This window comes from Stenella coeruleoalba, assembly GCF_951394435.1.
Source record: "Stenella coeruleoalba genome assembly, chromosome: 18".
NCBI classification, from domain to species: domain Eukaryota; kingdom Metazoa; phylum Chordata; class Mammalia; order Artiodactyla; family Delphinidae; genus Stenella; species Stenella coeruleoalba.
In genome coordinates, this window is record NC_137164.1 from 2,836,512 (window position 1) to 2,857,190 (window position 20,679).

Here is a 20,679-nt window from a genome sequence, read left to right on the forward strand (position 1 = left end):
AAACAGAACGAAACTGAGTCATTTGTAGAGAGTGGATGGATCTAGAGACTGTCCTACAGAGTGAAGTAAGGCAGAAGAGAAAAACAAATATCGTATATTAACGCATATATGTGGAACCTCCAAAAATGGTACAGATGAACCGGTTTGCAGGGCAGAAGGTGAGACACAGATGTAGAGAACAAACGTATGGACACCAAGGGGGGAAAGTGGCGGGGGGTGGGGGGGTGGGATGAATTGGGAGACTGGGATTGACATATATATACTAATATGTATAAAATGGATAACTAATAAGAACCAGCTGTTTAAAAAGAAAAGAAAATAAAATTCAAAACAAAAAAAAACACCTGCAGTTTTTGTCTCTGTAGCAGCCCACAAGGTATGAACAGCCCAGGGCTGAAGCCGGCCCTGCCTCTCTCTGGGAGGGACCGAGGAAGCCCAGCAGGCCAGGGAGCAGGGAGGCCCACTGCCTCCCTTTATGAAGCACCCACTGTGTGCACAGCACCCTACCCTGCAGCCAGGTACACTACAACGGACCCCTGATCCTTCTGCCAGGACCCAGAAAAGGGATGTACGTCAAAATTAATCACATGGGGAAATGCCCTACATGCCACGAAAGAGGTACAGGTGAAGCTACGCAGGAATTCAGATGACAGCAATTACTTAAATGACTGAAAGGCAATTATCTTCACAATTAATTATGCCTATTGTATTACTGTAGAGGAGGTTATTTCTATTTCAAAGACGCATTTTAGCTATAAAATGTAGAAAGACATTGTAGGTTTCCCCCCAGTGAGAAACAGAAAAACGGCAGAATTATTATTTCTACAATAAGAACATAATATGCCAACAGTTAACTATGGTGACCTAATTTGTTCTAATTTATTTTAATAATTCAATATGAATTTTTCCACAATTATCTTTGTTCCTTATTTAAAAACAAAAGTGCTGTGTTGAGTTCTGAAGAATTGAGATCTGGCTTTGTGTGACTATGGCAATGACAATGACAGTGCAGCCTGTCAGCAGTAAATGCCAAGGCTCAGCGGCAACACCAAAGACCCCAAGGATCTGCTGGGTGTTGAGTTCCTATTTCTAGCATTCAGTTAATGTCTTCCTCCAAATCCACTGATGCATCCATGTCTCCAATGTAAATTTCTGGAGCCCCAACCAGACTCTGAGGCGCAGTCAGCTGTCACGGTGTGATCTGGAAGCTTCTTGGAAATACATCGTCTCGGGCCGCTCCAGGCGCACCGAGTTAGAATCTGCATTTCAACCAGATCCCAGATGATTTCATGCATATTAAAGTTTGAGATGCCCTGACTCAGAAAAACATAATCGTCACAATGATTTGAAAACCAAAGGCGAGCAAAATGAAATCGTCCTAATCTTCTGAGCGAAGGCACTGGCCACAGGAAGGCAGCACAGAGGCGGCGGCCGAAGCTGCGGGCTGGCATTTTCGGAGGCTGCTCATTTGCTTTCTGACAGCAGGCGAGGCTCTGGGCATCCTGCTTTCTCATTTGTAAGACAAGAATTAAAAAAAAAAAAAAAAAGCTGCAAAAGATTACTATGACAATTTGGTGAGGTAATAGCTATTCAATCAACTTGTGCAAAGTATTGACTGATTGGAAGAAACTGAAGTCCCTGCGGGTAGCTCAGGTGTCTTTCTAAACACTGCCAAAGGGCAACCATGTGTACAGGTTGGGCCTGGAGGCTTCAGGTCAGGGTACTGTCATGTGAGACGGAGAATGGCCCCGTCTTCCTTCGTCACAGTGTTCAGGCCTGGAGGCCAGATCACACGGCTGCCCCTGTGCAGCGAACTTTCCCCAGAACTTCCTGACTGTGCCCCGCCTCCCAGGGAAGGGCGCGGTTCACTGTATTCCCGGGGTAAACACAGATGCACTGTCTGCTGACCACACGTGGGAACAGAAATATTAAAATACTAATAGATTTCCTATTATATTCAGAAAGCACATTTTTGGTAAGGCTTCTGAAATGCTGTCAAAAGTGCAAATGTGTTAGCAAACTTGGCATTACTTGAATTCTCTGAATGTTTCCCTGTGTGCTTAACTTGTACACACGAAACCTCACAATCTGTCAGAAATCTTCGCTCACTTGACAACTCACCAGTCTGCATTAAATAGTGTCACGTTAAAAGTTTTGGCATCAGGCTTCCCTGGTGGCGCAGTGGTTAAGAGTCCACCTGCCAATGCAGGGGACACGGGTTCGAGCCCTGGTCCGGGAAGATCCCACATGCCGCGGAGCAACTAAGGTCGTGCGCCACAACTACCGAGGCTGCGCTCTAGAGCCCACGAGCCACAACTACTGAGCTCGCATGCCTAGAGCCCGTGCTCCGCAAGAAGAGAAGCCACCGCAATGAGAAGCCCACACACCGCAACAAAGAGTAGCCCCCTCTAGCCGCAACTAGAGAAAAGCCTGGGGGCAGCAACAAAGACCCAGTGCAGATAAAAATTAAAAAACTAAATAAATAAATGAAAAAACACCATTCACTAAAAAAAGAAAAGTTTTGGCATCAAATTCTTACAGAGCCAAGGCACTGCGATAAAATAGCTGGCTTATTTATGCGCATTTAGAAAATGTATTACGGTAGAAGCTGCACAAATATTCAAAATGAAGACATCCTCTGGTACAAATCCTTGTTTTCCTACCACCGAAATCCCCTGGGAACGTGCTGGATCTAAAGACACAAACTTGTTGAGACACGGTCCCCTCGAACAAGAAAAGGCTTCAGAGGCAGCAGGCCAAGCACCAAAGCCATCCAGCCCACGAGTCAGCAGCTTCGATTCGCAGCTCGAGCCCAGCACCCTGAGCCCTCGACCTCGGCCCATGTCTACGGCGGGGAAACCACTGGATTTGGCGTGTCTCGAGCTGCCCGCTTTGCTGTTAGTCAGTAATCCGATGGCACCTCATCAATACGACGAAAATGCTGCCAGGCCCGAAGAGGCCAAGTCTCAGCTCTGAACCCAGAGCAAACAGCGTCACTTCCTTCTTACCGGGCTTTTAGCGGTTTAGGGTTTTCTTACGAACTAAGATGGCATGAAAGAACCTTTGGAAATGCTTGCGTAGTACCACAGACTCACCTGACGGGCGGCACAGAGAACGCCGTACAGGGCTCAGCGTGAAACACTGTAATGTGTAACAGTCTAACTTCTATTCTCTTCCTAAAAAAAACTGCAGTCCTGCCTTGTTTACAGTTGGCATATATTATTAAATTTGACTGACTAGAATTTTTGATGTGAGTATGGAGCTATTAGTTTTTAGGTTCTAACTTTTAAATTTTTGTTTTGTATAAAAGAGCAGAGAAGTCTCAGAAAGTTCCGTGACTGATCTAGGCCACCTGCACCGGGAGTGGGGCTGGGGTCAGACCTGTCTCTGCTCTCCGGTTCAATGGTCTTGTCTAGACATAACTGAGAAGCATTAAAGCCGAAAATAAGAAACGTTTCAAAACAACTTAAACTTGCCAAAAGGAATCTAGTTCTAGTTGCACTATAATTTTTACCTTCAATCCTTATTCATATCTCCTGGGAGGATGACAGGAGAAGATTTATTACAAGGCTGTACGTCTCCTTGGAAATACATCTTAAGCAATTTTAGCCTTGGGCGAACTCTCACAAATGAAGGCAACAAGCTAAATCTTATAATGACGCAACACACAACAGTTCTAAAATGAAAGCACTAGAACTGTGCTAAAAATAACACTTACTATGGAAATGGGCCTGTTTTGTTTGTGAGACGTATGAGAAGTATAAGCCATTTCCTACGATATTAAGGGATTTTTAACTAGGAAAAACTGGAAAAAGAAAACACCCACAATGTTATAATACTGATTTGAGTACTACTGTGTGATCCCTGAAAAATTACTTAACCTGTCTGAGCTTCAGTTTCTACAAAGTGTGGATAACTATGTACCTACTTCATACACTGCTGGACAGATTAAATAAGAAAAAACATATGAAATAATAAATGTTAATTTCTATTATTTACTGCTTGATAAGTATTTTGTGAGAGAGATAACTAGAACAACAAACATTTCAGTGTAGTGGCTAATGGACAAAATTATGCAAAAAATTTAGGTTCTCTTGAAAGTCAATTGACTATATCTCTGGTGATTAGTAATGCAGCTGGGGGTTACAAAATTACCAGAAAAAAAAGAATAAACTTGAAGACAAGAAGCATTATGAAGATTAAAAGGCTAACACCCGAGGAGGAAAGGAATAGCTCAACTCTATACTTTTATGCACCTAACAAAATATTCTCAAAACAGAGCAAAAAGCAATGAAATCACTTATAGGGCCCTGCAATTACTCTGTATGACACCATAATGATGGATACATGTCATTCTACATTTGCCCAAACCCACAGAACGTACGGTCCCACAGGTGAACCCCATGTGAACTGTGGACATGTCAGTGGAGATGCACCAGCTGTTCCAGATGCAGCCTCCGGTGAGGACGCTGATGGCAGGGGAGGCTGTGCACGAGTTGGGCAGGGGCTTTACAGGAAATCTCTACACTTTCCCCTCGATTTTGCTGCCAACCTAAAACTGCTTTAAGTAAATAAAGTCTTAATAATCTTTAAAAAGAGACAAAACTAAGGGGAAAAAATGATACATCCAGCATCCTAGTGGAAGCCTTCCATCTCTCAATTTAAAATGAGTCATATATCAAAGATTTCAACAACACAATTAAAAGGCTAACTTAACAGAAGGGTTTGAAACCCCAAGCCCAACAATTAGAATATACAATGTACGCAAGCACAAACAGAACATTTCCAAAAACTGATGACACACTAGGCCATAAAATAAATATCAACAAAATGCAAAATCAATACCAGTCGGACTAATTAGATATCAACAACAAAAAGATATACAACTCCTCTACAAAGGTTTAGAAATTGTAAACTACACTTCAAAACAACTCATTATCAAAGAGGAAATTACAATGGAAATGAGCAACCTTAGAAACATTTTGTATTAAAATCATGGCATGCAGCTACAGCACTGCATCACACAGTTTAAAATTTATAGCATTAAAATGTAAATGCACATGTTAGATAAAACTGAAACTCAACTAGCTAAGTGTCCACCTTAAGAAACTGGGGGAAAAATGAAGAAGGGAGAGAATAATCATAAAGACAGAAACTAATGAACGAAAACAAACAAAACAGGGAGGATAAACAAAGTCTGCGTTAGTTCTTGTAAATACTACTGATACTTATCTTCTGCCAAGATTAATAGAGAAAAAAAAATGAGAGAAGAATATTAGGGATGAAAAGGACATAAGCATGGATGTGGCAGGACTTGAAGCATGAAAGAATGCTATAAATAACTTCATGCCAATAAACTTGAAAACTTGGGTTAAATGGCTAAATTTCTCGAAAATTACAAGTTAGCAAAGCTTACTTAAGAAGAAAAGAAGGCCAAAGACTCCTGTGACTATTAAGGAAATCAGTCATTTAAAAAATCTTCCCACAGAGAAAATGATAGACCCTGAATGGTTTCATGGCTGAATTCTGACAAAGTTTCAAGAAACCGATTATTACAATTTCATAAAAGTGCTTGTAAGGAAAAGAAGGAGCTCTCAGCAACTCATTTTATGAAATGGGATATACTAATACCAACACCAGCAAGAGTGAGAGGACCAAGAAAATCACGAGCGCATCTCTCTCATAAACACAGATACAAGAAGTCCTCCACACACAAAATATTAGCAAACTGAAGCCAGCACTGTATTAAAAAAATAACATTAAGTTAGGACCAAAGTCATTCAACCCTGGCACGCAAAGGTTGCTTAACATTAATATCAACATGCACGACATTACCAGATAAACAGAAAAGAACCACCCAATTACCTCAAAAGATGCAGGAAAAGTCTGATAAAATGCAATAACTGTTAACGATTAAAAAGAAAAAAAAAAAACCTTAGTTAACTGGGAATAGGAAGGAATTGCCTTTTCCTGTTATCTCCACTAAACCTACGACAACACACAGCTTGCTTTATGGTAAAACATTAGAAACATTTCCTTTAAAGATCAGGATAAAGGCAAATGATGCTCATATTACAACTTCTATTCCACGTCACTCCTGTACTGGAGGGTCCCGTAACTCGAGGGGGACAAAATAAAGACATAAAAGACCTATGAATCGGAAAGGAAAAATACAGCTTATTATTTGCAGCAAGAGTAACTGTTTGGTTAAAAAACTTTAAAAATTCCACAGACAAGTTATTAGAATGAATAAGAAAGTTTAGCAAAGTTGCTAAAAATAAGATATATCCAATAAAGGATAAATTGCACATTTAAACACCAGCAACAAGTAGAAACATAATTTTTTTAAATATACATTTATAAAGCTATCAAAAAGGTGGGGCATCCAGGACTAAATCTAATAAAAGTTAAGCAAGACTCTTTGGAAGGAGGTTTGAAAACACTTTAAAAGGCTTCTTAAAAGACCTAAGGAAGGGAGAGGTGTGTCACAATCGTGGCCTGGAAGACTCAATATTCAAATATCAGTTCTCCCTAAACTGACCTACAGATTTAATGGAACCCCAACCGAACTCTTACGATAGTTTTTTTTTCAAGAAAATGTGTAAGCTGACTCTAAAACGTGTAGGAAAAAAGACAAAGGCCCAAGAGTTGACAAGAAATTTCTGAAAAACAAACAAAAAAGATGTCAAGACTTAGTACAAAGCTGTAGTGATGCAGACAGCACGGCACTGGTATCAGGTCAGACAGAACAAGGGGATGAGAGGGACCCCAGAGCAGATGAGTGCACACAGGTGGGCACTGGGCACCCGTCCCCCAGGTCACTGGACGAAGAGTGCGTGGCGCTCAGACAACTGGTCATCCACCAGGAAGAAGGGAAACTGCATTTTCCCTTCACACCACACACAAAGAGGAGTGCCAACCTGATTAAAGACCTAAAGATAAGGGAAAGACACTAAAACTTTCAGGAAAAAACAGAAGAATCTCTTTATGACTTCTAGGGAAACAAAGGTTTTTAAAGATAGGATATTTAAAGCATTAACTAGGACGAAAAGACTGCTGGATTCAACAAAATTAAGATGAAGTTCAATCCATCAAAAGATACCATAAAGAAAGTGAAAAGACAAGCTGTAAACTGAGAGCAGACATACGGCTGACAAAGGATTATTATTCCAACATGTCAAGAAACCTGAGAAATCAATAGAGAAAGGTGAACGGCACACAGGAAAATGAGAAGAGAAACAGGCGTGCGAGAGAAAACAAAGATGAACAAGGAAAAGATAAAAAGAAGTTCAACCCAGACGTACTCGGGGAGTCCTGCTGGCAGTGAAGGTCCTCACGGCATTCCATTTCACAACCACAAAACTGGCAAAGTTAAAACTTCTGACAGCATGAGGATGAGGTGCGAGGGGAACCACGGCCGAAAAGGGTCATAAGTATGAACGTTCTGGACGGCAGCCTGGAGAGGGAAGTGGGTCGGAGGAAGACAAACTCCGCGTGATCTCATTTATGTGTGGAATCTTAAGGAAAAAAAAAGAAACTGAACAGACTGGTGGTTGCCAGAGGTGGCGGGTAAAATGTACCAATGTCCAGTTATAAGGTGGAAAAGTCTGGGGATGTCACGTACAGCATGGTGACCACAGTTAATACTACTATATTGTGTGTCTGCAAGCTGCTAAAAGAGTAGATCTTAAAAGTTCTCTTCATAAGAAAAAAATCGTAACTATTTGAGGTGATGGATGTTAACTAAAATTATTGTGATCATTTCACAATATGTACACATACCAAATTAAGTTACATACCTGAAACTAATACAATATGTCAAACATATCTCAATTAAAAAAAAACAACGTGGCATCACCTCATAAACTTGAAGACGCACACACCTTACAAACCCAGCAATTCCAATCATGCCCATGAATATGAGGAGAAAAGTAAAAAAAATGTTCACAGCAGATACAGATGAACTAGTAAAAACCTGGAAGAACCCACTTCAATGACAGAAGAATGAGTACATAAATTACAGAATATTATGCTGAATTGAAAGTAAATATACTGCATCTACGTGCAACACTGATGAATCTTAGGCACGCCAGGATTATAAAAAGCACAGAAGGTTAGAAACCGTATAATACCATATTTTTTTAAAACTCAAATACAAAACTAAACACTACGTTGCTGAGGAATAAATAACTTACGTGTAAAAGCTATTTTTAATCAAGAAACTTAATAGGAATTCAAGACCGCCCTTACCTCCAGCGAGGAGCATTTGGTAACACTCTACTTTCTAAGCTGGGTGCTGGTCTCCTAGACGTGCATTCTACAATGTGATTTTGCAACATTCAGCATTAAACAAAAACACACTACTTCCAGAGGCATCTCCTTTCCCATCATTTTTGAGAAGAATCTACTGAGCTGAAATCAGCTTTATTTGATTCCCATCCACTGTTCCCAGTAATACTGTTTTCTGGAATGACACGGCAGATATATTTTCTTCCTCTTCATGGTATCCTTCAAATATTAGGACAGACTGCAGCTTCTTTTTCTGGTCTAAAACCATATTCTTACAACATTCCTAAGAGGAAGGGGTTCCCAACTTTACATGATGTGGAAGCCTCTTCTCAGGGTGCTTTCTGCATCACCGATGTCACTGTCATCCCACAAGGAACAAGAGTCCCCGTAGCCTGCAACGCCCTGGGCTTGGCAGCCCTGCTGCATGCAGTGCGCTGAGGGCAGAGGCGTGCTGGCGAGGAGGGGGGACAAGGCAGGAAGAGAGGGGGCTGGAAACTGAGGACCGAGAACAAAGGGGATGGATGAGGCAGACCCTGCGAGGGGAGACAGGGCGTATATTTCTTCCTGGGATCCAGGAAGAAATATACATGCGGTCTTCATCCCTGGTTCCTGGCACAGGGCTTCTAAACCCCTGGAGCTTCCCGAGGGGAGGAGTGAGAGAAGCGTCTTTGTCACTCGTCACGCCCCTTTCAACCGCACAGGAGTTTATGCCGCGTGGTGACCAGACTGCAGCCGTGACGCAAGCCGCCCCTTCCTGAGCAGTGCTGAATCTCGCGCTAGCACGATTCTAAGGACTGGCCTCAAGAGAACGGGACCAACACTGTTTCTCATAACAGTCTGTAGCCCCCCGTGCAGGAGTCTCGCGGGCAGACTGGGAACAAGACAGCACCTAAGGAGAGACCACAAGGAGTGCACACGGCTGCGCGCAGCAGGGGCAGCGACAACCCTGGCCTCGACGATCCATGAGATCGCTTCCCTTTTCCCTTGAAAAATCTTCCTGGTTGAGCGGAATCTTCAGAACTGGTTCCGGGACACGAGTCCACCTTCTCCCCAGGGCGCCGGCCGCTTGCATAAAGCAAACTTCCTGCTCCTGCCGGCACCTGTCTCTTAAGTATCCGCTTTCTGAGCAGCGAGCAGCCGAACCGGAGTCTGGTAGCAACGGCAGCTGAAAGGTGGAAGCAACCCACGTGTCCACCGACGGACGCAAGGCTGAACAGAATGTGGGCCGTCCACACAAAGACAATCACTCAGCCTTAGGAAGAAATCCTGACACAGGCTACACCTGGATGAACCTTAAAAACATTATGCTAAATGAAACAAACCAGCCACAAGGATAAATACTGTATAATTCCACTTATATGAGGTCCCTAGAAGAGCGCAATTCAGGGAAACAGAGCAGAGTGCTGGCTAACGGGCTGGGGGAGGGGAAATGAGGCGCTCGTGTCTAAGGGGGACAGGGCGCCAGGTGCGCAGGATGAACGGCGTTCTGGGGATGGCGGTGGTGAGGGAAGCAGAGCAACGGCAATGCACTTGACACCCCTGAACGGTCACTGAAACACGGTTAGGCTGGCACGCTGTACGTAATATGTATTTTACCACGACTAGAAAAGGAGCTGCGTATGAAAACGTTCAAGGGAGGACAAAGCCTGTGCTTCCAGAAGTGTGGGACCGCTGGAAGCAACTGGAAGGGTTAGGCTGCAGGCCAGAACCAACGAGCACGGAGAAGACAGACAACACCCCCGTTCCCCAGATCCCACAGGTCCTGCGACGCAGCCTAAGGTCGACCGAGGTTTGGGAGGAACTCCCTGAGACCGCTGATTCACATCAAGTTCATCACGTCTAAAAACCTGGATGTTTCCACGGGAGCTGCTACACTTGTGCTGCTGATTTTAAGATTGATTTACAACTAATTCTGCTTCAGCTTTGACGCTGTGCTCGTCAGGACGGTGTGAGCCTCGAAGCAGCACCTCTGCTATTCGCTTCCTGACAGCCGTATGGTACCTGCACATCTGAGAGGCAACTTCTAATTCTGTGACCACAAGGCATCCACTGGCTCTGGGATGCTCAGGTTCAGGTAAAATACTTCTAGGTGTTAATAAGTCACCGATACGTTCTCCCGAGGCGGACAGCTCTCTGGAATAGACCACGTGACAGGGAAAAATTCCTTCCCTGATGTGCAGCAGGACGAAATGAAGCAGAAAGACGCACCCTGCTGTTCCTCTTTAACGTTATTTCTTTACAGAGAGTTAGATTTGAGGAAATTAGCTCCTGCCCTTAGGCTAGAACTGCCCTTAAAGTGAAAGCATCCAGCCAGTTGGTGTTTAATCACCGACAAGAAGAGGCGAGTCAGCCCTCTGCGAGGCTCGAGGTGCCCCGTGCCTCTGGCGCCCTCTCCAGACTCCACGGGTCCCAGCACTGGTCCCTGCTTTGGAGGCTGTGTCTGCACCCCCTTCGGCCTACTGGACGTGCCTCTGAGTCCGAAATGGAGCTAATCCACAGCAGCTTGCCGCTCGCTGCCGATTCATCTCGTCTGAAGTGCGGTTTTGGACTTAATATTCTTTTCTTGAAATGATCTTGTTCAAAAATGCTTCTTCTGACTGAAGAATTCAGTAGTAAAACAGGAATTGTCTTTTTTTGAGGACACTACGCCACCCTCCAAGCAGTGGTTCTAGCCCTTCCTGGCTTTTCTCATTGCTCTGGAAACAGACAACAATATTTTTAAACTGACCTCAGTATCGTGGTGCATTTCAGCCCAGCACTTAGGTCCGACGCCGACAGGGTCTCGCCACCGTTCGCAGGCGCCCCGCTCCGCGCGTCCTCGGGGACCGGGGCCCCCAGGCAGCTCCTCTCACGGGCCGCTTCTAACCTCCCCACCACTCGGCCCCACACGCCCGCGTGTCCACTTGACTCTGGGTTTCAGGCCGGCGCCACGAGCGGCCGCGTGGGCAGCAACACTGTGCAGCGGCCATCCAAGGCGAGAGCCGTCCTCCTTCCTCAGATGTGGCCCTCCTCCCGGACTCCATGCTCTCGGACCCTCCCCGCCATCTGACCAGCCGCAGGCCCTTCCCGCCAAGCCTCCGACGGCTGCTCCCCTCCCGGCCCCGCTGCCAGCACCTTGGCTCTGGCCCTCGTCACCGCTGACCGCAGCAAAGGACGGACGAGCCCTCGGGTCCAAAGGTGGACTCCAGGGAGGCTGCCGGCTGGAGGTTAATGAGAAGGGGGGCTGGGAGAGTCACAGGAGGAACTCGGCCCCGAGGGGAAGCCCGGGACACAGGAGAATCCCCCTCATCACCAGGCGGGCGAGCGGAGGGGCCGGGACTCCCGCGGTGTGGGCAAGGCGGGTGCAGAGACAGATGGGGTGCAGTTTCTGAACACGAGGACACTCCCGCGTTCGTCCCCCTCCGTCCCCCTACACCCCCTCGCTGACCCTGCCACACGCGCTGTCCTGCCTGTCTCGGGATCTCTGAGCCCTGCGGACTGTCCCTCGGCTGGAGTCGCCTTGCCCTCAGCCCTGCTCTGCACCCCGAGACACCAGGCCACGAGTGCAGGGATGCTGTCACACTCACTCCCGGCTGCTCCTCAGGTGCTGAGAACGGAGCCCATTTCCCGACGGAAGGACTCACCTATGGCCTCGGTGTGTCCTCAGTAAACGTCCTGCAACGAGACGGATGAGGGCTGCTGCGAGCGCACCGGCAAGTTGCCACCCGACATACTTTTTCACGACCTGGTTCCTCCAGGAGCTCCTGGTGAAGCCCGTCCCGAGGCCCCAGCAGAGGGCCGGCTGCCCGCAAGCCTGCGCCCTGTGCCCGAGCACGTCCGTGCCCCCGAGGACGGGCAGGGGGCGGTTACGGGAGCAGCAGCGCGTCAGGCCATCCTCCCCCTTCCCAGACCCCGAAGCGTGGAGCCGGGAGGACTAGGCCACTGCCTGATGGGCTACGTGCTTCTACGGCGTCGGCTAAGGCGACAATCCCCAGAGCAGCTCCGCACGTTGATGGGCACGTAGCTGACTGGATCACAGATATTTCAATTCTGTCCTCTTAACCACAGAAACAGATTATGATGGAGACTAACTCAGATTAGTTCTCCAGGAACTCATCCATTATTCTACAGTTGACAGTAGTGGTTAAAGTCAAGTCCAAACAATAGAAATCGCCGACTCACATTACGCATCCAGAGATACAACCGGAAAGAGAGTCACAAATACAGGTGGGCTTGGGCCCTGCTTTCTCTGGTTCCATTCGGTCCTTCCGTTAATTTATTTTAGTGCTTTTTGTGTTAGGCACAGTTCTAAATGTTGAAGATTCAAAGGTGAATGTAATTGTACACAGGCACTCAGGGAGGTACAGTTTAAGGCGGAAAAACACTACCTAATGTAACAGTATATCACCGAAATTCTGAGCGAAGAATACATTTTCCACGGGACACGCAGACAGTAAACACACAATGTTGACAATTAGATTAGCGCTAACTTACCGTGAAGTATCACTCACTTAATCCTACTTCACAGAACTTAAAAACCTTTAACGTTACAAGGCACTATTTAAACCGAAACCTCAAAATTAAGGAATTTTCAGACTTGGCATCACGTAGATGCTACCTAAACACGTCGGGGAAATACGGCAGCGCAGTTCACCAAGCAACACACACATTCGGACTGAGAGAATATTCAGAAGCATAAAGGGGAGAGGAAAGAGCAAAGGCTTTTTTGAGGTGAGACAGGCTTTGAGGCTTGTTTCCCCCTCTGGAAACAGGACACAGCGCCTCCCTCAGGGGGCAGCTCTGAGGACTAGACGGGACGTTACTGGGCATATAATAAAGGGCAGCTACTTGTTGCCCACACATGACTGTAGCTACAGCTGAAGAAAGGGAATCAGGAAACGGCAGAAGGATTCTGGTTCGGAGAAGGTTCTGAAAAAGCAGTAAGAGTTCCCGCTACCCCGCAGGTCACAAAAGCCACCCCCGTGCCCCAGAGGACGGTACAGAAAGTCAACGCTCCCTACCTGCCCCGTCTGATAATGTCGGGCAAACTGGTGAACCACTCGGTAATCATTTGCAAAGTACTCCATCAGAATAGAAGGGACCTCGGCAAAGTCAGTGGGGCACCTGGTCCCTAAAATGGGGGAGAAAGAAAGAAGCTGGCCTGAATCACATCAACACGTTCATCCTACTACAAACACGCTTTTAAAATTTTTATTTGTACTTCTGATGAACTATGATAATCTTTAACTCATTAAGTCAATACTTTACTTCTATAAAATTATTGCACGTATTTACAGAAAAGTTTGTAGTAACCTCTTATTTTCCCACGTATCAGAAGTAAAACAAAATATTTGCACAGCTGGATAGAACACCTTGTAAAGCAACGGCTCACACCCTCTACAAACAAAACTGTCTTCAGCTATGCTGGGCTATACCTAAAACACAAATTACAACATTCTTACTTAACACAGCAATTGAATTTAGTTCATGAATTCCACCAAGTGCCCGTATCCTTCATTTGTTTTAAAAGTACTTTATCTATTGATTGCTTCTGGTAACAAGGTCAATCCTCAATACAGAAAAGCAACACTTCAAACTCAAAATTATTTAAAGAACAAATCCTGTAAGCAAGTCTTGGTGACACTTTATGATTCTGTCCGGCCCATCTACCGCAGTCTTTTCAAACACCTCCCTCCTCCCCCAAAATACTGTGTGCAAAGTTAGTTACTAAATACTGAAGACCAACACTTGCCCAGGTGGTCGAAGGCTGACTGACCCTGTCTGATCGCAAGCTTAAGACTCAGAGAGGATAAGCAGGAGGGAAGCCTGGGGCGTCACCCGACACGGCAACCCGTCAGCAGGGGGACCACAGCTTTACGCAGGGGAAAGCAGAGGAGAAATACAAAGCACCTGGTCATACCTTTACAACATGCCTCGAGGTTTTCCAACTGGTTTTGGATAAAAAGAGGCAACGGTTCATTCACTTATTCACTTGCTAAGTCTGTGCTCCTGGCTAAGGAGATACGCTTATTCATACACGGCCACAGACTGAAATTCCACATAATATAGGACAAAATGTAAAATGGTACAAACAGAAAAGACAGGCAACTGAGCTGTTCCTTGGTGAGAACTGTTGTCAAGGATGGAAAAAAATGTAACGAAGATCGGGTAGCATCACAGTTGGAAGGACAAGATGATGCCATCTGCGATAAATGACCACAGATTTTCTAAATGACAAGCTTTTTCCAATTTAAAATGAAATGTACACGTTTAAAGTCCCCTCTTCTTGGCTCACCAGTGACATGCTGATAACGAGTCCGTCCCAGCATTGAATGCATGGCGTGCCCCATTTCATGGAAAAGATTTTCCATCATCCCAGGAGTTAATAATGTTGGCAACGTCTTTGAGGAATGGGGAAGGTTCAGCATCAGAACGACAACTGGGAGCTGATAGCCCCCGTCTTCCTTCAGTCGGCCCCCACGGATGGTGAAATGGCAGTCCTTTAAGAAAACACGACAAGTGAAGGGGAATATAAAGTTGTATCAAAATGTGTGAGTACAACTTTTACCTTAATTCCATTCTTCTATTTATTTAGTTACAGACACTTTTATCCCAATACTTTTTATTTTGCTAACATATTAATTTTTTAAAACACCAATAATACATTGAGCTTGCGTTGATGAACTCATTCCTCCACTCCAAAAGTATGTGTTGAGTGATGCTATACCAGATACCGGAGACAGAGTCACCACTGAGCTTAGCCCTGCGCCCTCAAGGTGCTCACGGCAGGTAGGAAGGGACAGCCATGGACCGCGGGGGGCACTGATGTTAATGGAGCCCCTTCTGTGTCAGGCCATGAACCAGGAGACACTTTCCACACCACCGTCTCCATCACTTGGAGGTGACGAGCTCTCAACTGTCACAAAGCAAGGAACCTGGGTATCTTTCCCGGTTCGCATACACTTCATCACTTACTCTTCACAGTGAGTCTGTGAGGCAAGTATTTCATTTTTCAGATGAGAAAACAAACTGAGCCTTGGAAATGCTAAGTCACGTGTCCAAGGGCACAGCTAGGGCTGCGGCATCTCAACCCTGAACCCCCCGGGCTGGCAGCTAGGAGCTGGGGCTCAGATCACTAACCCGGATTCTCCAGCCTTTCAAGCAGAGAGGAGACACAGAGGACGCAGAGGTCAACGACCCAGACTCTGGGCCCACCATCCAGATCTACCAGCCAATCGCCTTGGAAACTGCTTCACCTCCACCAGACTCACCTCCACCCTGTCCAACGCCAGAGCAGCTGCCCAGATCCATAAGCTCATGTCTGCTAAAACTGCTCTGGAAACTGTGAAACCACTATTTAAATATAAGGTACCATTATTTCTGTTGGAACTTAATAACCCGAATTCTTGACAATTCCAATCACACTGACCAAAATTGCTTGAAGCTGATCGACCAGGAAACCTGGTTTGCGGCTCGAGGAACTGAACCTCACTTTTCTGCATAAGGAGTGAACTGGTGGTTGATAGGGTCTCCACAGGGACACATCTTGTGCCATTTGAAACTAGGTCCATGTCAAGTATGGAAAGTGGCTGAGAGCTGGGGCTCTAGTCAGGAAGTTTGGGTTCAAATCCTAGTGCTTCTAACTGTGTGACTCTGGGCAAGTAGTAACCTTACCTCTCTGACATCAGCTTCCTCATAATGTCAGTGTCCAGTTCAAAAGGCTGATGTGAACTTTCAAAGATGTGACATGAAAAAGGACCCAGAGCACTGGCGGGCCCACAGAAGGGCTGGCAAAATGTCAGCTATCATTATTACTACTGTTACCATAACCCAGATAAAAGTGACAGATACAGATCTATGTAATTACCTTCATAAGTTTTATTAGCTTTAAATTCTACCCAAATTTCAAATTTATATATTTAGCCACCATCAGTAATACCTTTTTTTTTAAAGATTTTTTTGATGTGGACCATTTTTAAAGTCTTTACGGAATTTGTTACAATACTGCTTCTGTTTTATGTTTTGGTTTTTTGGCCACAAGGCATGTGGGATCTTAGCTCCCCGAACAGGGATCGAACCTGCACCCCCTGCATTGGAAGGCAAAGTTTTAACCAATGGACTGCCAGGGAAGTCCCCAGTGATGCCTTTTAAATATTAGGAACTACAAAAGTGAGGTATAAAGTTCACATCAAGGGCTTCCCTGGTGGCGCAGTGGTTGAGAGTCCGCCTGCTGATGCAGGGGACGCGGGTTCGTGCCCTGGTCCGAGAAGATCCCACATGCCGCGGAGCGGCTGGGCCTGTGAGCCTGCACGGCCACAACAGTGAGAAGCCCACATCAGTTCACATCCATACAAATTAGCTGCTGGTTACTTTAGAGAGACCGTTTTGTAAACCAAGCATCACCTGGTGCGGTTTGTCTGCTCGCTGAAAAAAATCGCAGTAAATGTAGCCCAGCAGTCCTTCAGATTCATGAACCACGGCCTAGGGGGAAAAAAATGAATTTACTGGGGAACGAGGCCTGTAGAAACTCTAAAAGAAGAAACACATTCCTAGCACGAGAACCTGTTCACAAAACACCCAGAGCCACAAATATAGACGTTTCATTACTTCCTACGTCCCGTGTGACCTCGAGGTGGCTTCCACTTTGCCCTCAACCTCTTCTCCTGCATCTCCAGGACAACTATGATTTAGGAATTCTGTTGGAAGAGGACACCCTCCTCCACAAGCCCTGCATCCTGACTGGCAGTCCCCAGCGACACGGCTCTGCCACTGGGCCCACACCACCTGCAAGCGGTGGGAAGCGGTGCTGGCTGGACCATTTTAGCGACAAAATTATAGCTCCTCCAATCTTAGGACGTAAGGATGCGCGAGCACGCCAACCATAACCCTGGGATACAGGAACAGTACGCAGTGTCTGCCTTCAGCTGAAGAGCAGTAAGTAATACACCACTGACATCCTTCTCCCAAATCAGGCTTCCAAGAGGCCCGGCTCGCAGGAGGGATGGTCTCCATCTTTGCACAACCTGGGGCCTCTGCCACAAAGAACGGCCACATTATGCTTTAGGGCTTCCTGCAAGCATATGTTCATTACTCCAGCAAGCGCCTACCAAGCATCTACCTGGTGTCAGGGACCGCTCAAGGCACCTGGGGAACGGCCATGAGCAAAGCCGGAAGGGGCTCCCTCCTGAGCTGGGGAAGCTCTTCATCGCCCACATCGTGCCCTTTCACTCTTTTCCCGGTGTGTCTGCACATTACCCACCGCTGCCATTTTGTGAAGCGCACAGAAGGATGCCCAGTGACAACCACGCTCCCCGCTGCTCTCCCGACTCCACCACCACCTGCTCTACGATCACGAAGCGCAGCCAGAAGGCCACAAGACAGTTCACGTTTCTCGTGAACCGTGCGCTAAGCACGTGAGCAAAGAGAACACCACCACCTTAGGGCCCATAAAGCCTCAAAATCTTATCAGGAGAAAACGACGACAGTCGCAGCTCACACGAAGCGGGCCCTGGCAGAAGGGTGGATCCCAGGCTCGGAGTGACTGTCCAAGGGGTCTCACCAAGAGCACAGGCCGCAGGCGAGCATCTGGCGCAAACGTGAGCCCCGCGGGCGGGCGGGAAGGGGTGGGAGGTGCCTGAGGGAGCTGGAATTAACAGATGCGACACCTGGCACAGCGTGCACGTGAAGGGCAATGACAAACGTTCGTTTAACCGGGGTTTGTCGACATAAAAGACTCAACCTTCTATCAACTTCCTTAAAAACAAATTTTTTTCCAGAGAAATAACTCTGCTGTTAAAAGTTTACATTAATTTCAGGCAACAACTGACGTTTAGAGGCAAGTGTTTCTTTCGTAGCATCCTGCATCTCAAGTGGCGGTTTGGATCTTCCATCGGGCAAAGACAAGCGCCATCGGCGCAAGGCTAACTTGAGGTGAAACCGCTGTTAATTGAGCACCAAAGCCGGGAGTCCAGGAACGCGGCTTCCTCACTCCAACCGGGCCGCTTACCAGTTTCCGAACATCTTCACTCCACACCTCTCCCTCTGCAGGCTGCTCCACACACAGCGAGATCCCTAACAGCCTGTTAAACAAGGTATTCAGGCCTTCCATGCACGCTCCCAGGGAGAAGAACGGGCAGTATGCGCTGGGCTCGCTGTCGTACCTGCGGAGGAGAAGCAGCTCAATCACAGCTCCGCTGGCTTCAGTTTCTTGAGGTAAATTCAGCTAACTTTTCATTGACAATTTACGAGCCAAGAAAGGACTGAAAACCTATGGTAGGTTTCGAGCTTCTGAGGGACTTTCAGACTCAGTCTTCTTCAGAAGAACAGCAGTCTGATTATAACTGTAGTAAGAGTAATACCAGTTGGAACTATAGTGGTAAAACTCACGCTATGAAATGCGTTATATTCTAAAAAGAATGTCACATGTCACGTCCGGTAAAATATTTGTTAATGGAAAAAGCTCCGAAGCTCTGTCATATAAACAATCAGATCTTAATTTATCTTTTTGTTATATATCTTAAACGAAGGATAATATTCTCGTAATATTAATCATTCTTCACCCCAAAACAACTCTTTTATGTTTTTTATTCCAACATAAACCAAAATACACCCAGAATGTGTGAGGTGAATGTTTCTGAATCATTACGCCAGGCCAAACCTTATAACCATAGCCACAAAGAAGAGATCTAGAATGATAGTAGGTACTGAGTCTATTTCTACTTCCTGGGATTAACCAAATATGTACAAACTTACGCTTCTTACTAACTGGGGGACCGGATTTAGGGAGTATGAACTGCACCACAAGTGAGATTTCGGTACAGAATCCACCAATTTACACCTTAATTTCTGATCACTTTTTCATAAAAGCAGACTCAGTGGAGTAAGAGACTCGAGTGGTCCAGCCCCCTTGCTCACTGATTCGTTCACTCACGCAGCTGTCGACTGGCCCGCTGGACGCCGGGGATGGAAGGGGGCAGAGATGGAAGGGCCCACAGCAGCGGGCACCCAGTAGGCTCAGGGGCCGGCGCTGAGGGAGAGAGGGCAGGGCACGCACAGTGGGGCGGCGAGGGCCAGGGCTTCCTTGTGCAGTGGAGATGGGAGGGGAGCCCAGGAGAGGCCACGGTGCAACCAAAGTACGAAGGCACGAGGCAGCAGGGCCACTGCAGTAACCAGGGGGTTAAACGAGAGCTCAGGACGCAGGTAGATGGGAAAGCGGGGGAGAGACGCTGACACCGTGCGGGGGGTCCAGGGAACCGAGAGCCTGGCCCGCGAGCCTGAGGAGGGGGGACTGTGCCCTCAGGCATGGGGTCTCCCAACATTCTGATCGTGCATCCCCGTCAATAAAATAACTGGACTTATTTCAACCTTAACATGGGTATGTGTATAATTATAGGCATGGGCTACTGATTATTACCTTTCAAAACAAGACATGTTTATAAGTTGAGATTAAGGAAAGTAAATCCAAAGAGGGCTAGTGGATTACCCGAAAGAGGGCAACCTAGCATCTTACGGGGCTGCTCGCGGCCTGGGAGACACGGGACACTTCCGCAGACACCAGAGGAGTGACCTGGTACCTGGAACCTGCCAGGCTGACGGCGAGGAGAGCGGACGCAGCACAGAGAGGGCGGGAGTCACCCAACGAGGGTCTGAACAGGGGCAACAGCAGGGGCTCTAAGACCAGGAGCCAGATCTAAGTTTCTTTTTCTTTTAGATGAAAAAGTTTCAGGACTGTGAGGATTTGGAGGCTGAAGGAGAAAGAAAAGCCTAGACTAACATGCAGGTCTCTGGCTTGAGCAACCGCGTGGGTAGGAGCCATTTAATCAGAGCAATGAACACACGCGCATGCACATGTGCGCGCACACACACAAATTGAAGAGGGGAGGGTGGGTGTGTTTGTAGGAGAAGAAGCGAGATTCAGTTTTGAAGACACTGACTCTGACGTCCTGGGAGAAGTCAGCACGGAGGCTGTTATGGCCGAGGAGAGTGTGAGCTGGAAAAGGAGAAGGGGAGGGGCTGACAGGAGGGTCAAGGGCAGGTCCCTGGACTTCCAGGCGAAGGGGTGGAAAGGAAGACAAGGAAGAAGAGTTAGAGACGGCAGACTGTCATACAGAGTGAAGGAAGTCGGAAAGAGAAAAACAAGTATCGTATACTAACGCATATATGTGGAATCTAGAAAGATGGTACAGATGAACTGGTTTGCAGGGCAGAAATAGACGCAGACGTAGAGAACAAACGTATGGACACCAAGGGGGGAAGGGGGAGTGTGGGATGAACTGGGAGATTGGGATTGTATGCACGAATATGTATAAAACAGGTAACTAATGAGAACCTGCTGTATAAAAAGTAAATAAGTAAAATTAAATTTAAAAAAGTTAGAGATGGCAGAGAATTGGAAGAAAGGGATGTCACAGA

General features: G+C 46.6%; 1 protein-coding gene across 1 annotated transcript in view; it reads right to left on the reverse strand.

Moving 5' to 3' along the window:
• The window catches only part of MIPEP (mitochondrial intermediate peptidase), a 132,650-nt gene that overhangs the window by 74,160 nt on the left and 37,811 nt on the right, over nucleotides 1-20,679 (reverse strand). Inside the window, exons 11-14 of the mRNA XM_079903079.1 lie at nucleotides 18,275-18,428; nucleotides 16,672-16,749; nucleotides 14,564-14,768; nucleotides 13,290-13,399 (exon numbers count right to left, since the gene is read on the reverse strand). Coding sequence (XP_079759205.1) covers nucleotides 13,290-13,399; nucleotides 14,564-14,768; nucleotides 16,672-16,749; nucleotides 18,275-18,428 — 547 coding nt within the window. The remainder of the gene's footprint in view (nucleotides 1-13,289; nucleotides 13,400-14,563; nucleotides 14,769-16,671; nucleotides 16,750-18,274; nucleotides 18,429-20,679) is intronic.